Genomic DNA, 24,467 nt, shown 5'->3' with positions numbered 1-24,467 from the left:
CATGTCTATCCTGTATCAATTCTCTGTCAAGTGTCTTATCTACCTTAAGAGTTATCTGTGCTGCTTTGTATGGTCTTAGATATATATGTGCTTGTCTATGTAAACAGTAACCCTTCTCTCCTTTCTTATTTCACAGGCACTGGTCAATGCTACTATTTCGGCCTGCTGTGTCGAATAATTTCTGGGCAATGTATCCGTGTTTAACACCTTAGTTCCTGAAACCATCTAAGTTTTCATTCCCTCTTTTGTCTCCCCTCAGTAACCGTGACCCAGTCTGTGTCACTCCTATCTTGCTGATTTCCTGCCCCCCCTTCCCCACCTTCTCCTCTCTGCTCCAAAACCTTCAAGGTCTCAGTAGTGTGGGGAGGGCTCCTCCATCTGCCCTTTCTCCTATCTGTCTGTCTATTATATGGGTTGTTGCCAAATCTTGACTAAGTGTCTCACTGTCTGAACTCCTAGATTTTGAAAAATTACCTGTCTGTGGTGGCCATCTCCAAAGTAATTACATAGGTTTATTTAAGGTTATCTCTGTGTTCTCAATAATTCGGAATCAACACAAATGTAATTTATCCCTGTCCTCTTGGCCTGGATTATGTTCTAAATACTTAACATCAGTCTACCATTAATCCAAGGCTATGCCATTTCTTTCTTCTCATTGCTTTAAATTACCACAATGTAAAAATACTATAAACTCATTCATAATTATCAATTACTCAATTTACCTTAAAATCAGTATCACAAATGACCTCTAATTCTTTATCCAAATGGCCCTCCCATGAGGCTGATCAGACCACAAGGGAAAGCCACGATAGAGGTCAAGAGTCATATCACCCTTTTACAGTCGTTTTCCATACTATATTAGACAAATTGAAGAAAAACCATCAAACAATTTCTTACATGTTGTATCCCAGGTTCCCAGTACATTCCCTTATCAAAAGAATTCATGTGTTTAATTAAAACTCAGAAAATAAAACTTCTCATATTCCACATGTGTGTACCCCGTTTTGATATCGTGTCTCTAAGAAAATGGAAAATTCCTAAAACCCAAAGGCTAAAAACTGTCACGACTCCGACCGAGGCAGGCTCTCCTTCCCGTTCGGGTGGCGCTCGTCGTCACCGGCCTATTAGCTGCCACTGATCCTTTTCTCCCCCTCCTTATGTGTTCATTGGTTACACCTGTTTTGTGTTTGTTCTTAATTAGTTGGGCTTTATCAGTCAACCGGCCCGCTCGTTTCTTTGTGAGGGATTGTTTATTGTAAGCATGGTGTTTGTTAGTCTGACGTTACGTGTTGGAGTTCATTTCTGAACTGTTTTCGTTCCCTGTGTCTGGGGCAGTTTATTTGTGAGCACCCAGTGTCAAGTGGGGTGGCCGTTGTTTATCCGTGGTTCATTAAATGAACGTTATCATTGAATCCTCTGTCTTCCTACGCCTGACTTCGCACTCCGACACCCAGTCCTTACAAAAACAAACATATCCAGGCCTTTGCAATTTGGGTAGAAACATGCCTCTGTCTCACTCGCTCCCTTCAAGATAACAGCCCCGGATTTTTTTTTCAAAGAAAAACAATGAAGCATTCCTTTTCCCAGAAAAAAACACTTTGTCAGACTACCCGGACTCAGAAATCCAACCGTTGACTACAAACAAAACCTAATAATCATTCCTTTTAAATTTCCTCAATGGTCATATGTGAAACCCATTCAGTCCGTTTGCAGACAGTCTCTCAAAATTCTTAATAGGAATCTCCTGCCATTAGATACCCACAACTGTGATTAACGTGCACTGTCCCTTTAAAATAAAATTAACTAACCCGCAATCCCCTTTACCGACCGGACCTGGTCCCACGTAATGGAAACATATTATAATGTTTAGAATACGTTAACTTCCTCTTCAAATCCACTGGTGTTACCTAAACAATCAAACCAAAAATCAATAACCAGAAACTATCACAAAGCTTTTACGATTCAACTATTCCGACCTGAATTGCTTACAGCCAAATATAACCCAGCGCGCACAACCAACCAGTGATGCCCACCTAGCAATTTTGTTTCTATATTTAGCATCTTTTCAGACTATCCTGACAAATTCAGCAACTTTTGAAAAGTGTCTCAAAGCTATAATGCACGCATTTTCCCTCTAAATGACACAAACAATTTTCTCTGTCACCCCCTCAGTCACAACATCATTGCCTGGCAGCAAAAGTGCATTGTGAGTGACGTCAGCAGCAGGCGCTCAGCCCGTGCCCAGGCAGCAGCAATTTCCGCGATTTGCAAATGATTATTGGCTGACTGCAGCAGCAGTTCTACGGGTTCGACAAGCCAACCCCAATTAATATCGTTGGTCACGAATGTTTGATCTTGAACAGAACTTACAACATCAATCAACATCTCCCAATCAAAATTATACTGCCAGAAGTACAGAAAAGAGTGGGAGTCTGTCCCTGAATAACTTTCAAATCAATTTGAGTACCGTTATTGTGTATTCTACGTAATGACACAGTTTTACGTTATCACGCAATGATATCACAACGTCATTTAGCAACAACTCAACCTGCCTCCAGCACTTACCCTGAAAATTAGTCGGCAACACTGCAACCAACTCTCTTATTCCTGCCTCTAGGCAAAAATACTGTATACCCTCTCCTCAAACTGAGTTCTGCTTTGGTTCTATCGTAAGAGTAAAACCAAACGTTCCAACTCTCTCTACTCCAAAATGTAAAAGTACCATGTACTTCGCTAAGTTTATAACGTATGTCAGTCAATCCATAAGAATAAAAACATTTAGATGGACACAACTATATCGTAATTATCTCTCCGTTATAATTCAGAATTCATTGGATTTAAGCAACTGTCTCTTCTATGATTCAGTCATTTAAATACGACTCCATTCCCAATACGTTATTCCAGCGGACCATTTAGGCAAGACAACTTATTCCATCGAAATCGACTCGCTATTATTTAGAATGGATGAGTCTTTCAATTTAACCTAAACAAGCTATTAAAACGTTCAATTTATATCCTATCCAAACACTAGCAACCGTATCTTTCCAGGCAAAACATAACAATAGTTGAATTAAAATCCGAATGGATTGGTGGTCTATTGGTGCATAGTCTGAGATGCGATCCCGAGTCTCCCGCATTGTAGGCAAGGGTTCTAACGCTACACCACCAACACTATTGAAATGTCGAAAACTCCTTGCGAATAACCCTATTTATAATTGTCTAATTAGTCATAAAATCCGTCAAGTTCTACCGAGACAATTCCCAGAAACTTGCCCTAATTTTTAGGTCCAAGCGTTTCTCCAACGATGATTCTCCTTCCTCTCTCTCTCTTCCTTTCCTCTCTTGACTTTTTTTTTTAACTCGGTCACAATGTTTACAGGGAGCCTTACACACCCGGGCGACATGTCCTGTCTCATCGCAATTTAAACCTTTTTCTCCATTTTGGACCGAAATCAATGTTTCTTTTATCCCTCTTTTCCATGAAGCGCTCATCTCCCGTTAATTCCGGGACCTCTTTTGAGGATTTACTACCCATGTTTGATAAATCCTTGTCGTTCCTAGTCACTATGGCATTTACCACTATCTATGTATATGTATTTCTATGAACTATGTGTGTGCTTCCTACTGTGTGCTTCCTACTGTCATCTGATTACTTTAGCTATGTTCTATGGTATTTTCTACACACTATGTGTATGTTTAATGTGTGTTTCTCCTTTCTGGAAACTTTATCTATAGCGTTGACTGTCGATCGGACATTAGGTCTTACCTATACAACTATAAGCTATTACCCAGGAGTCATAAATCCCTAGTTAATCTCTTATTTCGGGTTGTGTCCGAGGGCTTTTAAAGTACACCAACATCTCGTACCTCACTCCGCTACTTTAGGCTTCCCTCTCCTCCTTTTTGGACACTATCCATGTGTTGAGTATGTTAAGTTATCCTGTTAGTTATTATTTGTACAAGACGTCCGTCCTACCTAACAACACCCATTTAGAATCTCGGGCGAACGGGCCTCAGTTATTAAGTTTATTTTTATTTATGGTAGCGCACCTTACCTCAGGTCCTCGCGGACCTGTTACAATCCTGTGTATATTGGTCATACAAAACCCTGTGTATATTGGTCATACAAAACCCTGGGAATCTGTTTGGAATAGCAAAGCTCCTATTATTGATAAATTCTAAACATTTTAGAACATCAAATCAAAGATATCTTAAATCATTCCCCCCAAATTCGAGAATAAAGACTACTGACCTGGTCTCGCAGGCTGGGAAAAGCAAGGTCGGTTGGATCTAGTCACCGTTCCTGTCAACCTGGGGTGTATACCGGCCTGTTAGAGCCCCAATGTCAGGGGACAGGACTTTATTTTACGGGACCACGTCCCGCCCGTGCATGGTTCTCGGCTTGTTACCTTCAGATGACAGGAACAGATATTTAGATCAGACTCGAAGGACCAAATGATAGAGGAATTTTATCGTTAACCAATTCAATTATAACAAAGCAAAAACTCTGTCCGTTTCTAAGAATTTGTAAGGTTCTTATTTGCATAAAATAGACAAAGACCAGCCACCAAATTAATCAATAGCGTTTATTCTCCAGAGCTCTGTTTATCATTTCCGGTACATTGGTTTATATACCTCACATTTCGTCATAAACGTCCCTCCTCCTCTCAGATACAATGGCAACATAGTTCACAAGTCTTCTTCACATACATTGTCCGCCACCTGTTATACAATCTACTACAAGGCCAAGGTCTCTCCCCTCCTTGGGTGGGGTGACTTCGATCCCTGTTATCAGTTTCACAGTGGTCACAAGTTGTCTGCCACAGTTCCTTGCCTACCAACAGTCCCTCTTTCTTATGGACAAACATGATTCATCAGACAGGATATAATTCTGTTAGTTATAATTCTACGTTTAATGTATACATAATTTAGTCATTATTCATAAAATTCCCATAACATTGGGATAAGTTGCTCTAGGAGGATGTGTTGGTACCATTCTTCATTCATGGCTGTGTTCTTAGGCAAAATTATGAGCGAGCCCACTCCCTTGGCTGAGAGCAACCCCAAACATTAATGGTCTCAGGATGCTCTACTGTTGGCATGACACAGGACTGATGGTAGTGCTCACCTTGTCTTCTCGGGACAAGCTTTTTTCCGGAGGCCCCAAACAATCTGAAAGGGGATTCATCGGAGAAAATGACTTTACCAGTCCTCAGCAGTCCAATCCCTGTACCTTTTGCAGAATATCAGTCTGTCCCTGATGTTTTTCCTGGAGAAAAGTGGCTTCTTTGCTGCCCTTCTTGACACCAGGCCATCCTCCAAAAGTATTCGCCCCACTGTGCGTACAGATGCACTCACACACCTGCTGCCATTCCTGAGCAAGCTCTGTACTGGTGGTGCCCCGATCCCGCAGCTGAATCAACTTTAGGAGACGGTCCTGGCGCTTGCCGGACTTTCTTGGGCGCCCTGAAGCCTTCTTCACAACAATTGAACCACTTTCCTTGAAGTTCTTGATAATCCGATAAATGGTTGATTTAGGTGCAATCTTACTGGCAGCAATATCCTTGCCTGTGAAGGCCTTTTTTTGCAATGCAATGACGACGTCACGTGTTTCCTTCCAGGTAACCATGGATGACAGAGGAAGAACAATGATTCCAAGCACCACCCTCCTTTTGAAGCTTCCAGTCTGTTATTCGAACTCAATCAGCATGACAGAGTGATCTCCAGCCTTGTCCTCGTCAACACTCACACCTGCGTTAACGAGAGAATCACTGACATGATGTCAGCTGGTCCTTTTGTGGCAGGGCTGAAATGCAGTAGAAATGTTTTTTGGGGATTCAGTTCATTTGCATGGCAAAGAGGGACTTTGCAATTAATTGCAATTCATCTGATCACTCTTCATAACATTCTGGAGTATATGCAAATTGCCATCATACAAATTGAGGCAGCAGACTTTGTGAAAATGAATATTGTGTCATTCTCAAAAATGTTGTCCACGACTGGACATACACACTCACACCTGATCTTGCTCTTTTCTCTCACTCCCTCTTTCTTTTCTCTTCTCTCCCTCTCTCCCTATTGTCGAGAACTGTTTTATAATTTAATGTGTTTATTGTTTGTCTATCTTTTTTCTGTATTTGTCTACAAGTTTATATATGTTTACAACAGGCAGGGGGAAGATATCAGAATAGGGGCATTGGGGAATAATAACATATTGCGCGGAATACATTTGTACTGTAGTGAAGCCGTCTCTAGAGTAATGCAAGGTCTCTTTCACGATCATGTAAAACGTCAATTGCTATGGAAATGCTGGGATGGGTTTTTCAGTTATGTTAAAGGTAATTATGATGCAACTATGATGGTGATACGATATGGATTACAATTATCGTCATGAATATTAAGGCTATACGCACTACATGTTACACACATAGACACTCAACCATGCAAATTGGCAGAGTTATTATTTATTTGGACAACACACTTTATAGTCTTACTCTTATACAGACATCGTCACACTCTCATTATATCACATCCAATATCATACACATCAACCTACTCAGATTTGTTACACACATAATATCTTGTCTCAATTTTCTAACATCTGTGGCATTGGCTCACAGGCAAACAGGCAAGGGAATAAAACAAATATTGCTAGAACCTATTTCTTGAATTCTAAATATCAGACATTTGAAAGCTCTAGTTTTGACATTCATAATAGTGTAACGCCTGTCGTCGGAAGGAGTGGACCAAAGCGCAGCTTGGAAAGTGTTCAAGATTATTTTTATTATAAAAAACTCGAACAAAGTAACAAAAGGAAAGCGAACAGTTCTGTCAGGTAACAGAGATTAAACAGAAAATAACTACCCACAAACACAGCTGGGCAAAAGGCTGCCTGAGTATGATTCCCAATCAGACACAACGATAGACAGCTGCCTCTGATTGGGAACCATACTCTGCCAAAACAAAGAAATAGACAACATAGAATGCCCACCCCAAATCACACCTAACCAAATAGAGAAATAAAATGGCTCTCTAAGGTCAGGGCGTGACACATACCTCTGATGGCAGTAACTTTACAAGCACTAATTATTGTCAATTTAGACTGAGAATAGTATCTAGTTATGGTAAGAGGTGAAATAAGTATAGTCAGTTATAATTGGTTTCGCAGATTATATAAACAGAAGATCAGTCTTTACGTGGCTAAAATAAAAGTAATATAACATATACTGTTTACAGGAAACTCACTCTACATCCTTAGATGGAGTTGCGTGGAAAAAGGAATGAGGTGGTGAAATAATTTTATGTCATGGACAAAGGAACTCAAAGGGTGTGATGATATTAATTAACAAAAATGTCGATCTGAATGTGCAAATAGTCAGGAATGAATCGCAAGGAAGGTGGATCCTTTTGAATATGAAAGTGGACGAAAAAGAGATTTGGCTCATTAATCTATATGCTCCAAATCAGGATGATCCACACTTCTTCGAAAACATTCATACCAATTTATTGAACTGACAGGCAACAAATGATCTAATCATTATGGTAGGAGACTATAACACAGTGTTAAGTACCTCAATGGACCGTAAAGGTAATCACTCTACAAACTATCATCACCATGCGCTTAAGGAAATCACAAATATTATGGACACATTAGAAATAGTGTATATTTGGAGACTAAAAAACCCAGACCTAGTGAGATATACATGGAGGAGACTTAATCAAGCTAGTCGTCTTGAGTACTTTCTTGTCTCTTTCTCTCTTGCATCAAAGGTAAAAAAAAGTTTTAATGGGAATAATCAGCAGCCTGGTGACCTAGAGGTCAGAGAGGAAGCACACGTGACAGTACCCCCTCCCTTACGCGCGGCTCCACCCGACCAAAATTACTATCCCGGGGATCAGGACCGGTCACCTCTGCTGAAGCGGGGAACCTGTCATTCCGGGCTGAGGCGCGGGAGCATGGCGACCTAGAGTGCCGGAGAGAGAGCATACTTGACAGCATCAAGGTTATCACCGTGCACTTTCACCACCCAGTCAAGTTCATCATAACTTATTTAAACTGTAGCCTAATAGAGGGCAATATTAATGCCGTCTTTTTGTGGGCACTAACTCCGCCATGGTTCCTTGGGCAAAGCCTATATATTACCACAGTATCACAGTATTACCACAGGTATGAGTCATAAAAGATAGGGGTCAAAGAGAGAAATGGTTCGAAACATTTTTCCACAATTTATTTTCACATAGGGAATTTAGAAACACTTAAGATAAGGGCTGTGTTTAATGTAGGCTTACCCTAGTGTGACGTTTTGATAGCTGTGTAAATCGCTCTAGGACAAGCAAGATATTTTTGGACTCACCTTGTTGTGCTGTGCTCACTTGAACAGAAAGGTGGCGCAGCGGTCCTTCTGTGGGGAGATTTTGTCATCAAACTTTGTTATCAAAGTCTGGAATTCTCTGGATGTATGGTGCTTTCAAGACAACTGGTAACTCAGGGAAAAAAACAAGGTTGAATCATGACGTCAGTGATCTTCAGGTCGGAGCTCTAGAAGGAGAGCCGAGTTCCTGACTTGCACTGAGATGTAGTGTCTTAGACCGCTGCGTCCGTGTGTGTTAACTATTTAACTGTACTAGAATGCTTATCAAATCAAATCAAATTGATTTATAAAGGCCTTCTTACATCAGCTGATATCTCACAAAGTGCTGTACAGAAACCCAGCCTAAAACCCCAAACAGCAAGCAATGCAGGTGTAGAAGCACGGTGGAAAGGCCAGAACCTAGGAAGAACCCTAGAGAGGAACCAGGCTATGAGGGGTGGCCAGTCCTCTTCTGGTTGTACCGGGTGGAGATTATGGCCAAGATGTTCAAATGTTAATAGATGACCAGCAGGGTCAAATGGTAATAATCACAGTGGTGTCAAGGGTGCAACAGGTCCGGAGTAAATGTTAGTTGGCTTTTCATAGCCGATCATTCAGAGTATCTCTACTGCTCCTGCTGTCTCTAGAGAGTTGAAAACAGCAGGTCTGGGACAGGTAGCACGTCCGGTGAACAAGTCAGGGTTCCATAGCCGCAGGCAGAACAGTTGAAACTGGAACAGCAGCACGGCCAGGTGGACTGGGGACAGCAAGGAGTCATCAGGCCAGGTAGTCCTGAGGCATGATCCCAGGGCTCAGGTCCTCAGAGAGAGAGAGAAAGAGAGAAAGAGAGAGAGAATTAGAGAGAGCATACTTAAATTCACACAGGACACCAGATAAGACAGGAGAAATACTCCAGATATAACAGACTGGCCCTATCCCCACGACACATAAACTACTGCAGCATAAATACTGGAGGCTGAGACAGGAGGGGTCGGGAGACACTGTGGCCCCATCCGACGATATCCTCAGAATCTGTGAATTCTGTTCAACACGTATTTGCCCAGTCGGAGCTCGTTTTTATCCAAGTTCCCAGTTGTCTTGAACTCACTGAAGTCTGAGATTTCCTAGTTCAGAGTTTCCAGTTGTTTTGAACGCTGCAGAAGTCATGCTGGATTGACAGTATGGCCAATATATTCAACCTTTTCTGGCCTATGGTGTTGCATGTGAATGTTTATCCTTTTAAGCTTGGAAAAGAGACTCTTAAATCCAGACTTGGACCACACACACTCCACCACTGACTAGCGGGCTAGTGGTTGCTTTGCAACACTTGCAGTTATCCACGGCTTTCTTTCCTTCCAAACCACTCATTGTCGAATTTGCGATTTCCAGCTGGTTGTGTAATGTTTATGTCCAATGGCTGATGAGCACCGATATCTATAATTTCTCTTTATATGACAAGGATTGAAAAGGATTTTCCAGTAGATTGTCGACTTGATTCATGATGAAAACCAATTCAATTCAATTCAATTCAATTCCCTAACCCCCAAAACCAATTCTTCCTTTGGCCGCCTCTCCTTCCAGTTCTCTGCTGCCAATGACTGGAACGAACTACAAAAATCTCTGAAACTGGAAACACTTATCTCCCTCACTAGCTTTAAGCACCAGCTGTCAGAGCAGCTTATAGATTACTGCACCTGTACATAGCCCATCTATAATTTAGCCCAAACAACTACCTCTTTACCTACTGTATTTATTTATTTATTTATTTTGCTCCTTTGCACCCCATTATTTCTATCTCTACTTTTTTCTATCTCTACTATCTCTACTTTTTTTACTTTTTTTTACTTGCTATATTGTATTTACTTCGCCACCATGGCCTTTTTATATTTTTATTTATTTATATATATATTTTGTTTGCCTTCACCTCCCTTATCTCACCTCACTTGCTCATATTGTATATAGACTTATTTTTCACTGTATTATTGACTGTATGTTTGTTTTACTCCATGTGTAACTATGTGTTGTTGTATGTGTCGAACTGCTTTGCTTTATCTTGGCCAGGTCGCAATTGTAAATGAGAACGTGTTCTCAATTTGCCTACCTAGTTAAATAAAGGTGAAATAAATAAAAAATAAATAAAAATGACTGCTTGTCTAGCTTGCTAGCTAAGATTAGGAAAGCATGATGTTGACATGATCAGTCAAATCAAAGCTAGGGTAGATATAACGTAATTTGACGTCATTGTATCTGTGGCCAATGACCTTGAGCCTTCTTGGATGGACACTTCTAATGTAAATCTATGGCAATACCAAGGGGCGTGAATTTTTTTGCTCTCCCTGTAGATTTTGCGGGTGACGTAGTATCCCCATGAGTGACAGAACACTGAGCCAATCACGGTGCAACTAGAGAACATGACCAACTCCTACGCTGTGTATTTTCCGCTGGCTGCCCCAACACCACAGAAAACACTGAGCTAGGCTGCAACACCTGCATTTTGGAGCTGCTTTACTCAAGAAAGCAAAGAGACCATGTTTGTATGCTGCCTTATTAACTCAATTATTACATTTTTTTACATTACTTACAAACTGATATGTGACACATATTAATGCCGAAATGACATGCAAAACAGGCAACAATCAAATAAAAAAATATATATATATATATTGTTGTTGTTGCCCTGAATGACGGGTCGCCACTGCTCCTATCAAATCCCATTGAGAGCATATGTCATTGACAGAAAAACTTGAATTGTTGCATCTGGTTGTGTTGTCCTCCGGCAGCTAGCTAGCTGAAATTTGTCTCTTTCCTAAATTAGCCTTGGATGGAGATAGGGATTTGGACTTGTGGTTTTACTTAATTATCCATACTGGCCAATGATTATTAGGGAGATTCTGATTCAACCATTAATTCATACATTGTTGTGCCCCTGGCTTGAGAGGATGGAAGTTCAATATGTAGGAGGCTAATGTTAACTAGTTCACGTTGCCCATGAATGGAAGTTAGGCTGGAAAGCAAGCATTTTAGCCAGATAGTCTAAGACAACAAAAAATAAAAGTGTGTACTGTATGATAGAATGATAGACCGAGAAGATGTGGTTGAATTTATTCTGCCACTGTGTCTTCTTCTTGTCTCGGCTTTTACAACTATATATCACGGTCGCAAGGCATATGAATTAACAGGATTTAGAGAACAAACAATGCAATTATCACAACACAGAGGTTATAATATGGCTTGGCTTCCACAGTGATTTACAATCGCAATTATCACAACACATAGGTTATAATATGGTTTGGCTTCCACAGTGATTTACTATTGCAATTATCACAACACATAGGTTATAATATGGCTTGGTTTCCACAGTGATTTTACCCCCAGTGAAGAAAGTAGAGGAGTGGGTTAAGGGGGAGTGGTGAGAGTAGTAGAGGTATACCAGTACAAAGGGATAGGCCAAAAAGTGATATAAGTTTCAGTAAGATTAGATTTGTATCATTTATAGCAAGTGGCAGAAAATTGAGGTTGTGGTGGCAGCTGCAAAGAGATATTTGGGTGTGCGAGACTTGACATCAGAAGAGTTACAGGGTGTGTTAAGTGGTGATGTCCCATTTAATGGAGTAGGGTGGTGTTCATTTTATTTTATATCGTTTTGAAATTAGTGAGTGTAGTGTTAGATGGTAGGGTATTTATTTAGTCCCTTTTTATTTTTCAAGCAAGGTATAAGGGAGTTGTACTCCAGTCTAGTAGGTGGCGGTAACGCAACAAATTGGATGCCAACCGCCATTAAACCTCATAGAAGAAGAATCAAACGATTTTTCTTTCCAAGTTCGCAGTAATCTTAAAAGCTCTTGAAACCAGCATTATTAGGGACGTTGTCACATATTCATTATTGATCTCTTCACAAGTGGTGAGGATTCTATACCACCTACGAAATGAGTATCTTCAGGATTAGAAAATGCCTTCTTACCAAGGTTCTACTCTGCATCACTACTATCATTGTGTTTTATTCTGGACAGCAATCCTCCAATTCATTTGTTGATTTTGTAAAAAATGCCCTTCTGCCGCTGGACCGTATCTTCTCTCCACCGCCAGACGACGACCCATGGTTTCAGAAGCGCTTCATCAGATCTATCAAACCATTTCTGACGAGAGAGAACAAGGAACTCCCCGATGATACCAGAACGTGGTGGCGGGTAGGCTAAATATATTTTTTGATTAATATATATTTAAATATGTCTTAACTAATGTTAACAGGCAGGGAGCTGGCGTCGACCTTCTAGCCCGAAGTCCAGCGAGCTATCAACTGTGGCCCAAAAGCATGCTCGAGCGGCAGAAACGATATGGTTACAAAACAAAAGTCATGACAAACATTGGATAAATAGAAGCATTTCCAGCGTAAGTCCAACACGTTCGCATTCAGTAATAGGGCCTATAATTCATTAAAGTTATAGCCTATACACTGACCCTAGCAACATCAAAAAGACTATGCTTATGGAGTCAACCGTTAAAAGAAAACAAAAACAAATTAGGAAAAATAAAACACGATCACACCAGAGTAGCTTGTGGCGCGTAATGATTGCCTATTCAAAACTTTATTTCACTAACTTACCCCATCTCTAAAGAACAACCCCACAGAGCGCAGACATTTCAACCTTTTTCGTTTTGATTTACATTTCGGTTGATTTGTCAACTAACGTGAAATCAACAAAACATTATACCATGTCATTGGATTTAGATTAAACGTTGGGTGAAGACGCAATTTCCTCACATTGATGATTTTATGCAAGTCCAATCAATGTTCCATTTTGATGCAAGGTCATAGACCTATGATGTGGAAACATTTATTCAACCAGTTTTTGCCCATGAGACTGATCAACTGTCACAGTAGCCTCCAATGTAGATTGGCCCAGTGGTCACCAACCTTTTCTGAGTCTAGATCACTGAGTCAAAATGCATGCCGAGATCTACCGCTCTGATTTAAAAAAATAGATTTGATTAACATGATTAATTGTAAGCCTATGCAACAATAACCAATTAAAAACAGTACTGTAACAATGAGGTTTGTGCAGTAAACTATAGGCCCAATACATTATCACCGCATACTGGCTTTGTTTGAATTTACCTGCCAATGCATTGTTGTTCAGGACATTTTTTATTTTTAATCCAAATTTGAGGTGGACTATAGATCTGTTTGTTGTATTACTTGTGAGGCACAGCAGAGTGAGCATACATTTAAATCATTATCTGTTTATTTTACTGGGCTGATGGTGCTTACATCTGATGGTCAGTGTCAGCGGAGGGAGAGAGCAGCAGACTGAGGGTAGTCTCTCAACATCTCTCCGCTCTCCCTTCCCTCCACTGACACTGACCAAAAAGGGACACCGTCTTCCAGCTGATGGCGAAACTCGAGTCGCACCGCATTATTTCTGCCTCATGCAGAAATTCATGTTGTTACTCCTATGAACAGAGAACCTGAAATATTCATTGATATTAAAAAAGACCCAACCCGCTAAAAATACATCGCAAGCCTATAGATGCACTTCATACTCAATCATTACTGCTGCACTGCTTGATGTAGCGTTGGTTATACAAGTGTTGAATGCAAAGTGTTGACAGTGCGGAGTAAGAACTTAAACTCACTCATAAAAACAGCAGCTCTTTGCTGTACTCATTGAGTGTCAATCTAGTCATGTTTTTGAAATCTCACAGTATCAATTTTTCCGTAGCTTTCTTTTATGCCTGCTACGTTACTGCAGACTCGGTCATTTGAGCAATCTGATTGACCAGCATTGGCATAGTGCACTTAATTTCCTCTCCAGGCCCACCAGGAAGGCAGAGTTTGTACCTTCAGACACATGACATGGCAACAGTTTGCCTACCCGGGGCGCAGGGAAGTTAAATTGGCTGCACCTAACACCAACAGCCCGAGACTAATAATAAAAAAATAGGAACACAAGGCTTTATCGTTGGGTTTTTTACAGAAATGTTTGGCGATCGACTAGAAATGCCTTGGAGATCGATTAGCCTATTGACGTTGGTCAATGAATGTCCCAAACGCTCATTACTACTATACATTGAAATGGCCAAACATGTTAAGTATCTTGTTAATACTGTTGCATGTTTCTTTTTCTCTTGTTGTTTATATGAGAGTTTAATTCCGAATGAACTTGTATTGGTTGGGTTTAGGCTGTGTGAATGAGTGAGCCCTTCACTACAAGGACATTGTTTTAATGTATTGCTAATCTACCAGATAAAACAAGTTGGATGCAGAATTCCTCTCATTTTAACCATTTGTCATTCCGGGCAATACTATAGCAACATTGTAAATTGTGCCTCTTCCCTGTTAATTGGTTTTGAATCCTGATTGGCTGGTTAATTGAACACTTGTGGTCCCTCTGACCGAATGATTGAATGAACTGGTGTCATTGTTTAGAGATCCTTGTGGAGCAAAGGTCAGAATTTGGTTGCCTGTGTGAATGTAGCTGGTGAACCACAGTTTAGACTGTCAGTTTTCCTGGTTTTATCCTGCCCTTTTACAAGAAATAAAATCATATTCACACTTCTGTTTTTAAGCCTCTTTAAGTGATCGAGTAAGGCCAGCTCTTTCACACGCTGCAATACAAGCGTTGTTACTGACAACTGATTGCTATTGTAGTCAACAATAACCTGTTTTTCTGGACAGAGACCATGTATAATCTAAACATAAGTCTCAGAATACTCAGGAATGATGCTTTGCAGCAGATTTAACAGCTCAGTTCCCTCTGCAGGTGAACATGAAATCATTATATACAAATCACACAATATACATCATCAGATTTGACTGGTTTGTGCTGATGTTATGATTGTCATCTGAGTTGTGCTGTGTGTCCATTGTGTATTTATTGGTGTTTTTATGTGTTGACTGGTGCAATCAAATAAAGTACCATCTTATCACCAGGAAATCCAGAATGACAATAGCACAGGCAAATTCAGCGAGGTGGTGGAGAAGTTGTTCCAGGTCATCCCTGATCCTGACCTCCACATGGACGCGGGCCATGAGCGCCATGGAAGCTGTGCTGTGGTGGGGAACTCGGGGAACCTCAAGGGTTCCCACTTGGGAGCCCTCATAGACTCCAGTGACGTCGTCATAAGGTAGGCCTACAGAGGGCGCACTTGTCACAAAGCCTGTTTAAGCATTGGCAGTGCCATTGAAGACTTAAGCCATTTTGAATTAGTCAACTGGGTGGGACTTCCTATGGGTTAAGGAAGGATCACAGGATTCCATAAAGCAGGGCCGTAAACAGACCTTGTAGGTGCTCAAAATTGGAAAAGAAGGGCACCCACCGGCAACAGCCAACACGCAGCAGAAAGACTGGTGATCAGCCCACCAGACTGACTATTATGTAAATCAATTGTTGATCAAATGTTATGCTGCTGTGGCAGTACTGTTGATATTTACACTAGATGGCTTGCTACACACTCAACTGGTGACCGCATTTCAAATCGTTTGGATAATGGGGCGCGCGCAAGGGCAGACTGGGGCAGACTGGGGGCAACCGGGCGCACGCAAGCTCCGTACAGGGCAGACTGGGGGCAACCGGGCGCACGCAAGCTCCGTACAGGGCAGACTGGGGGCAACCGGGGGCACGCAGCTCCGTACAGGGCAGACTGGGGGCAACCGGGCGCACGCAAGCTCCGTACAGGGCAGACTGGGGGTAACCGGGCGCACGCAAGCTCCGTACAGGGCAGACTGGGGGTAACCGGGCGCACGCAAGCTCCGTACAGGGCAGACTGGGGGCAACCGGGCGCACGCAGCTCCGTACAGGGCAGACTGGGGGCAACCGGGCACAGGCAAGCTCCGTACAGGGCTGACTGGGGCAACCGGGCGCACGCAAGCTCCGTACAGGGCAGACTGGGGGCAACCGGGCGCACGCAAGCTCCGTACAGGGCAGACTGGGGGCAACCGGGCGCACGCAAGCTCCGTACAGGGCAGACTGGGGGCAACCGGGCGCACGCAAGCTCCGTACAGGGCAGACTGGGGGCAACCGGGCGCACGCAAGCTCCGTACAGGGCAGACTGGGGGCAACCGGACAAACTGTATACAAAAAAATATATAATTATACCACCACCCAAAAGGGCACTTGGCAAAGGGACAGGTGCTCAGGCACAGGTAGAACCCTGTCTGTGCACGTGCCTGCCATCCAGGTCAGTAGGAGGGATCAGCCAATTTTAATTGAGAGTTATGTCCCAATTATCCCCACCAGCTCAGTGTGCGCTTGTTCACTTCCCATCACTGGTTTGAAAATAAATGACTATATACAGTGCATTCTGAAAGTATTCAGACCTCTTCCCTGTTTCCACATGTTGTTACGTTACAGCCTTATTCTAAAATGGATTAAATAAAATAATCCTCAATCTACACACAATACCCCATAATGACAAAGTGAAAACAGGTTTCTCAACATTTTTGCAAATTTATATCAAATTTCCATAAGGATTCAGACCCTTTGCTATGAAACTCAGAAATTGAGCTTGGATGCATCCTGTTTCCAATGATAACATTTTTATTTTATTTCACCAGGTAGGCCAGTTGAACAATTTCTCATTTACAACTGCGACCTGGCCAAGGTAAAGCAAAGTAGTGCGACACAAACAACAACACAGAGTTACACATGGAATAAACAAACATGCAGTCAATAATACAATAGGAAAAGTCTATATACAGTGTGTGCAAATGAGGTAAGGCAATAAATAGGCCATAGTGGTGAAATAATTACAATTTAGCAATCAATTAAACACTGGAGTGATAGATGTTTGCAAGTAGAGATACTGGGGAGCAAAGGAGCAAAAAAATAAATACAGTATGGTGATGAGGTAGTTGGATGGGCTATTTACAGATGGGCTATGTGCAGTGATCTGTGAGTTGCTCTGACAGCTGGTGCTTAAAGTTAGCGAGGGAGCTATGAGTCCAGCTTCAGTGATTTAAAAAAAATAATATATATATATAGATATATATATTTTTTGCAATTCGTTCCAGTCATTGGCAGCAGAGAACTGGAAGGAAAGGCATCCAAAGAAGGAATTTGCTTTGGGGATGACCAGTGAAATATACCTGCTGGAGCGCGTGCTACGGGTGGGTGCTGCTATGGTGACCAGTAAAATATACCTGCTGGAACGTGTGCTACGGGTGGGTGCTGCTATGGTGACCAGTGAGCTAAGATAAGGCGGGGCTTTACGTAGCAGAGACTTGTAGATGACCTGGAGCCAGTGGGTTTGGCGACGAATATGAAGCGAGGGCCAGCCAACGAGAGCATACAGGTCGCAGTGGTGGGTAGTATATGGGGCTTTGGTGACAAGACAGATGGCACTGTGATAGACTGCATCCAATTTGCTGAGTAGAGGTGTTGGAGGCTATTTTGTAAATGACATCGCTGAAGTCTAGGATCAGTAGGATACCCTTGTAAAACTGACTACGTTTGGCAGCATGAGTGAAGGATGCTTTGTTGTGAAATAGGAAGCCGATTCTATATTTAATTTTGGATTGGAGATGTTTGATGTGAGTCTGGAAGGAGAGTTTACAGTCTAACCAGACACCTAGGTATTTGTAGTTGTCCACATATTCTAAGTCAGAACCGTCCAGAATAGTGATACTGGACTGGCAGGCAGGTGCGGGCAGCGATCGGTTGAAGAGCATGCATTTAGTTTTACTTACATTTAATAGCAGTTGGAGGCCACGGAAGGAGAGTTGTATGGCATTGAAGCTTGTCTGGAGGTTAGTTAACAGTGTCCAAAGATCATCCTTGATGTTTTTTATAACTTGGAGTCCAACTGTGGTACATTCAATTGATTGGACATGATTTGGAAAGGCACACACCTGTCTATATAATGTCCCACAGTTGACACTACATGTCAGAGCAAAAACCAAGCCATGAGATTGAAGGAATTGTCTGTAGCGCTCCGAGACAGGATGGTGTCGAGGCACAGATCTGGGTGGGGGTACCAACATTTTTATTTCTGCAACACTGAAGTTTCCCAAGAACCGTGACCTCCATCATTCTTAAATGGAAGAAGTTTGGAACCACCAAACTGTTCCTAGAGCTGGCTGCCCGGCCAAATCTGAGGAATCGGGGGAGAAGGGTCTTGGTCAGGGAGGTGACCAAGAACCCGATGGTCACTTACAGAGCTCCAGAGTTCCTTTGGGGAGAAGGGAGAACCTTCCAGAAAGACAACCGTCTCTGCAGAACCCCACCAATCAGGCCTTTATGGTAGTGGCCAGACGGAAGCCACTCCTCAGTGAAAGGCACATGATACACTACTTGGGAGTTTGCCAAAAGGCACCTAAAGGACTCTGACCATGAGACACAAGATTCTCTGATTTGATTAAACTCTTTGTCCTGAACGCCAAACGTCATGCCTGGAGGAAACCTGGCACCATCCCACTGTAACGCGTGGTGGAAGTATGCTGTGGGGATGTTATTCAGTGGCAGGGACTGGGAGACTAGTCGGGAATGAGGGAAAGATTAACAAGCAAAGTACAGAGAGATCCTTGATGAAAACCTGCTCAGGACCTCAGACTGGGGTGACGGCTCACCTTCAAACAGGACAACGACCCTAAGCACACAGCCAAGACAACGCAGGAGTGGCTTTGGTACAAGTCATTGAGTGGCACAGCCAGAGCCCGGACTTGAACCTGATCAAACATGTCTGGAGAATCCTGAAAATAGCTGTGCAGCAACGCTCCCCAACCAACCTGACAGAGCTTGAAAGGATCTGCAGAGAAGAATGGGAGAAATTCCCCAAATACAGGTGTCAAAGCTTGTAGTTATACCCATAAAATGCGAGGCTGGAATCTCTGCCAAAGGTGCTTCAACAAAGTAAATGGTCTAAATATGTAATTGTGTTTGTTTTTATATAAATTTGCAACAATTTAAACCTGCTTTTGCTTTGTCATTATGGAGAATTGTGTGTCGATTTGAGGGGGGGGGGGGAATTTAATACATTTTAGAATAAGGCTGTAACGTAACAAAATGTGGAAATGGTCAAGGGGTCAGAACACTTTCTGTAGACACTGTAAGATATGGTGGCACTCCCACTAGCTAGCCCATGCCTCCACCAATGTAACACTTTTAGATTTGTGGGAAGTAGAGGAGGTCACACTCCAGTAGAAAGGAACAAACCTTCCATAGTTGAATGTGGCAGTAAATAACCAACCTTGGCTTTATGCCTGTACAGACCGCACACTCCAGGTAGCAGCATGCACCAGTTCAGTTTGTTTACTGACTGCCAATCAACTCATAGAAGCCGAAAATAAGAAATCGACTACTTAAAATAAAGATGGCCATACCCGTTCTGTCACTGTTTAACGAAGAGCTTTGAAATATTGCAGTTATTGTATGGATTCCTACTATTTACTGTGCTCTCTAGAATGAACAAGGCTCCTACCTCTGGCTATGAGGGGGATGTTGGGAAACGGACCACGTATCACGTCATGTACCCAGAGAGTGCAATAGACCTGGACAATGCCACTAGGTTCCTGTTGATCCCTTTCAAGACTCTGGACCTTCAGTGGCTACCAGGCGCCATGACCACTGGGTCTCACATCACTTTGTGAGTAACAACTTATCATGGACTCTTCTGATTTAGTTAAGTGTTAATCAACATCGGTCCTACAGTCCCTGGACAAAAACACCTGATTCAACTCATTGAGGTCTTGATGATTTAATTGACAAGTTGAATCAGGTGTGCTGGTCCAGGGCTACTGGAGTTAGGAAAATGCATGGTGTAGCAGGGTTTCCCAAGATGTATGTATTTGTAAATGTAAAATGTAAGATAACATAGCTAGCACCTCCTAGATGAAATGAAGTCTTCTTTTATTCAACAGGTCATATTTACCACTTAGAAAGAAGATAAAGGCCAACAAAGATTTGGTGAGTCACCTTGTTAATTTATTATGGTTATTATCCATCTACACAGTCAATATCTAATGCATGATCTTTTCTACGGTCTCTTGGACAGTAGGTCTGCTTGTAGTTGAGGATGTGTGTTATGGGCAGAGCCATGTTAAGATCCATTTTTAAAACCAACAACTAAATAAATGGTTAGTTAGTTTCCTAACAAAGTAGGCGGTGATGTCAAATGTATTTATTTTGTAATTTAGCAGACACTCTCTTCCAGAGCAACTTAGTGAGCGCATACATTTTCATACTGATCCCCATTGGGAATTGAACCCACAACCCTGGTGTTGCAAGCGCCATGCTCTGCCAACTGAGCTACATTGGTATTTGCCTAGGGGTGAATGTGTCATTACGAGTCAGGGCTTGATACCGCATCAGAATGGGTGTGTATTAACTGCATCATGGAATCCCATCTCTGACACTATCCATCTAACAAAGTGACTTCTCAAATTTGATGCATCACAGTAGACATTCCTCTTTTTCTAATTAAATCAGGTTGATAGACATGTAATGTGCAATATATTCCATGCAGGTATTGGTTCTGAATCCTGTGTTTATGAAATATGTTCATGAAACCTGGCTTGACTATCAGGGCAAATACCCCTCCACTGGATTCATGGCTTTGATATTATCCCTACACATCTGTGACAAGGTAAGACCCATAGATATCAACAGATACAACAACACCTCATGTCACAATGCGGAAGAGACGCACTGTCATGTTGTGGTACTGTGAATTTTACATTGTACATTTGTAATATTAGAGTAATGTCTTGAATTATGTTTTATTTATGATGTAGGCTTTTGCGACGTGATTGTTTGGACCCCAGGAAGAGTAGCTCATTCCCTGACAGGAACTAATGTGGATTCTAATAAATACTAAATATCAACATGCTCTGCTAGGAATGTGGATAGGTGTGTACTTCCTCAGCAAGACACACTGTATACTACACACTGTATTCTAGGGAAAGGGGAATACCTAGTCAGTTGTCCAATTGAAATGTGTCTTTCGCTTTTAACCTCTACCGCTCTGAATCAGAGCGGTAGAGGTGCCTTAATCGACATCCACGTCTTCGGCGCCCGGAGAACCGTGGGTTAACTGCCTTGTTCAGGGGCAGAAGTACAGGTTTTTACCTTGTCAGCTCAGGGATTCAATCCAGCAATCTTCCGGTTACTGGCCCAATGCTCTAACCACTAGGTTACCTGCCGTCCCACTACACACTGTGTACTACACATGATTGCAGTGCAGGAAACCAACCCTGACACCTAATGGATTTGCGTAGTTCTGACAATCTGTGGTATCGTCACATATTACTGACCCAAATCATGTAGGCTGATACACAATATATCCCATTGCCATAAATAAAACCTTTTGGTAAACGTTATGAAACTAACTCTCTAAATATGTATTTCCAATGCAGGTGAAGGTGTATGGATTTGGGAAAGACAAAGATGGGAACTGGCACCACTACTGGGAAACCCTAGTCGATAAAAATCTCCAAACTGGAATACACGATGGAAACTATGAGTACAACGTCACCATGAGGCTCTCGGAAATGCACAAACTACAGTTATTTAAGGGATTTCGCTTATAATTCATAAAGACAATTTCCCTTACAGCTGTATATACACTATAAAAAGCTTTTTATTAAAGCGGATTAATCAAATAGGTTTTAGCCTATTGTCTACATTGCACAGCATTTACGTGCTCAAATACCTTATTCTTTTATCTGCACTACCGTTTTTGGTTTTGTGTGAACTTGAACAATGTGGGGCCATACTTATGAACTTTGGCTTAGACCATGGTTTAACCATTGGTCTAAAATGGCTAGCTTGTCTCATAGGCCAACCTGGCCAAATTAGCCACGATGCTGTGGACGGCCAGCAGATAATGATATGCAGTAACAAATTCCGTCTCGGCCAGTTTAAAATTGGCATGACCCAATGCGTTTTTTCGCTAATGCATCCTTAACAGAAGTCCACTGGCACGTTCTTCTACTCAAATTAACTGCATCACATGCAAAAATCTGTCTGGATGATTACCTCAGTGTAAGACTCCTAGTTCCTGACAATATTCACCACCTGTGACGTAAGTATGAATCTCCCGTGTTATAATTTTTCTGTTTCAACCTGTGAACTTGTTAAGCAAACTACAGCCGTCAACTTAAAAATGAAGCCTAAGAATGAATTTCATAAAGCGCTAGGCCTACGACTTCAGCCTTCACCAACACTGCTACTAGGGCCTAATAATATCTCAGCCTCATGAGGCTGCATGGATGTGTACTCTAGACTACATGTAAGTTAGGGCTACAATGTTTTTATAATCATTATCTAGCCTACCTTGTTTAACAGTGTAAATTGACTGGTCTGGCTAGGTTCACCAAGTGTCCAGTAAAGGGCGAAGCTACTCCAGAAATCCGCTGAGGTGAAGCCTCATGGCTTCACTACTTATGAAGCCCATTCAGTAAGCGACTGACTGCTCTCCTATTCTCTAACACATGCTATTGACTGACTGCTCTCCTATTCTGTAACACATGCTACTGACTGACTGCTCTCCTATTCTGTAACACATGCTATTGACTGACTGCTCTCCTATTCTGTAACACATGCTATTGACTGACTGCTCTCCTATTCTGTAACACATGCTATTGACTGACTGCTCTCCTGTTCTGTAACACATGCTATTGACTGACTGGCTTAGCCTATATAGACATTCAGATCGACAATAGAGCCATCTTCATTGTCATGGACGTGTTATTTGCTGGGCTAGCGTATATCAACACGATAGCCTATTGCCGGTTTAAATAGCTATTGAAAGCAAAATGATGTCAAATGGTGTTGATATAGGCAAGCCTAGCCTACTATAGGTTGAATGTTACACGTATTCACCCCAGATAGTGTCCCCCTAGATATAACCTATTGCAAATGGGACTTTAGTTCAGCCTACACTTCAAATATTTATTAGGCCTACACTAATTCTGGTTGTATTGTGAATCGAAGAGCAGGTAACACGAAGTAAATAAACATTAAAGGAGCTTGGAGTCACTCCGACTGAAAGGCTTTAGGGTTAGGCCAAAAAATATTACATATATTAGTCACTACAATGAATATTGGTGAAATTACATGTGTACACTTAATTGTATAAGGTTTTTATATGCATTTTGATCATCGCCTACTTTTGTTCTATTTCCCTCGAGGGCCGGCAGTGGAGGGTTCTCTCCTTAAAAACCATCTGCCCCAAATGGGATTCAAACTCACAGCCACAATTTATTTTCTTTTTTTACCTTTATTTAACTAGGCAATTCAGTTAAGAACAAATTCTTATTGTCAATGACGGCCTAGGAACAGTGGGTTAACTGCCTTGTTCAGGGGCAGAACGACAGATGTTTACCTTGTCAGCTCAGGGATTCGATCTTGCAACCTTTAGGTTTATTTAGAATTTAAGTTACATTGTATCACAGACCTGTAGCCTACTGTCCACCACAGATTGTTTGTGGACTGATTTGCGGAGTACGCGCACAGGTCACGTCAACATGGGTATCTAATAGGTACGTATTCTCAGGGATTTCTATGTTGATGGGTGTTTTCAAATGTTTTTGTGTGAAATGTTTTATGCTAAACTTCTGATATGTTGAAATATATTAAGCATTGGCTGTTATGATAACTATGAAAAAATATTGTTTGTGAAGGGAAGTATTCATTTTAAAGATGCACTCTCAAATGTTTGTTTAATTTCAGATAGTTTTGAGAGGTGCTCATGAGCTAAAAGGGGTCCCCATTTATTTTATTTTTTTGTGTGTACTACGTCATTAATTTAGTTATTTTATTTTTTACAAAATGTGTGATATCATACATCTTCATTCTGCAACTTGACTAAGTCAGTGTTTACTGTGTTTTTGATTATGTATAAAAAATAAACTGAAATATCACATTTACATAAGATTTCAGACTCTTTACTCAGTACTTTGTTGATGCACCTTTGGCAGAGATTACAGCCTCAAGTGTTCTTGGGTATGAGGCTACAAGCTTGGCACACATATATTTGGGGAGTTTATCCTCTCAAGCTCTGTTAGGTTGGGTGGTGAGCATCGCTGCACAGCTATTTTCAGGTCTCTTCATATCCGGTCTCTAGCTGGGCCACTCAAGGACATTAAGAGACTTGTCCCGAAGCCACTCCTGTGTTGTCTTG

The 24,467-nt window shown here is 41.8% G+C and overlaps 1 protein-coding gene across 1 annotated transcript; it reads left to right on the top strand.

Moving 5' to 3' along the window:
- The first annotated feature begins 12,199 nt into the window (after window positions 1–12,199).
- On the top strand, window positions 12,200–24,218 carry LOC129854536 (CMP-N-acetylneuraminate-beta-galactosamide-alpha-2,3-sialyltransferase 1-like). The gene is made up of 6 exons (XM_055921713.1): window positions 12,200–12,538; window positions 15,283–15,476; window positions 19,749–19,931; window positions 20,206–20,251; window positions 20,811–20,930; window positions 21,700–24,218. The coding sequence occupies exons 1-6, from the start codon at window positions 12,278–12,280 to the stop codon at window positions 21,871–21,873; spliced, it is 978 nt and encodes a 325-aa protein (XP_055777688.1). The 5' UTR covers window positions 12,200–12,277; the 3' UTR covers window positions 21,874–24,218.
- The last annotated feature ends 249 nt before the right edge of the window (window positions 24,219–24,467 follow it).

Source organism: Salvelinus fontinalis, chromosome 4, assembly GCF_029448725.1.
Source record: "Salvelinus fontinalis isolate EN_2023a chromosome 4, ASM2944872v1, whole genome shotgun sequence".
In the NCBI taxonomy this organism is placed as follows: domain Eukaryota; kingdom Metazoa; phylum Chordata; class Actinopteri; order Salmoniformes; family Salmonidae; genus Salvelinus; species Salvelinus fontinalis.
Note: the sequence above shows the minus strand (reverse complement) of the source record. Positions and strands in the feature narration are given on the sequence as shown.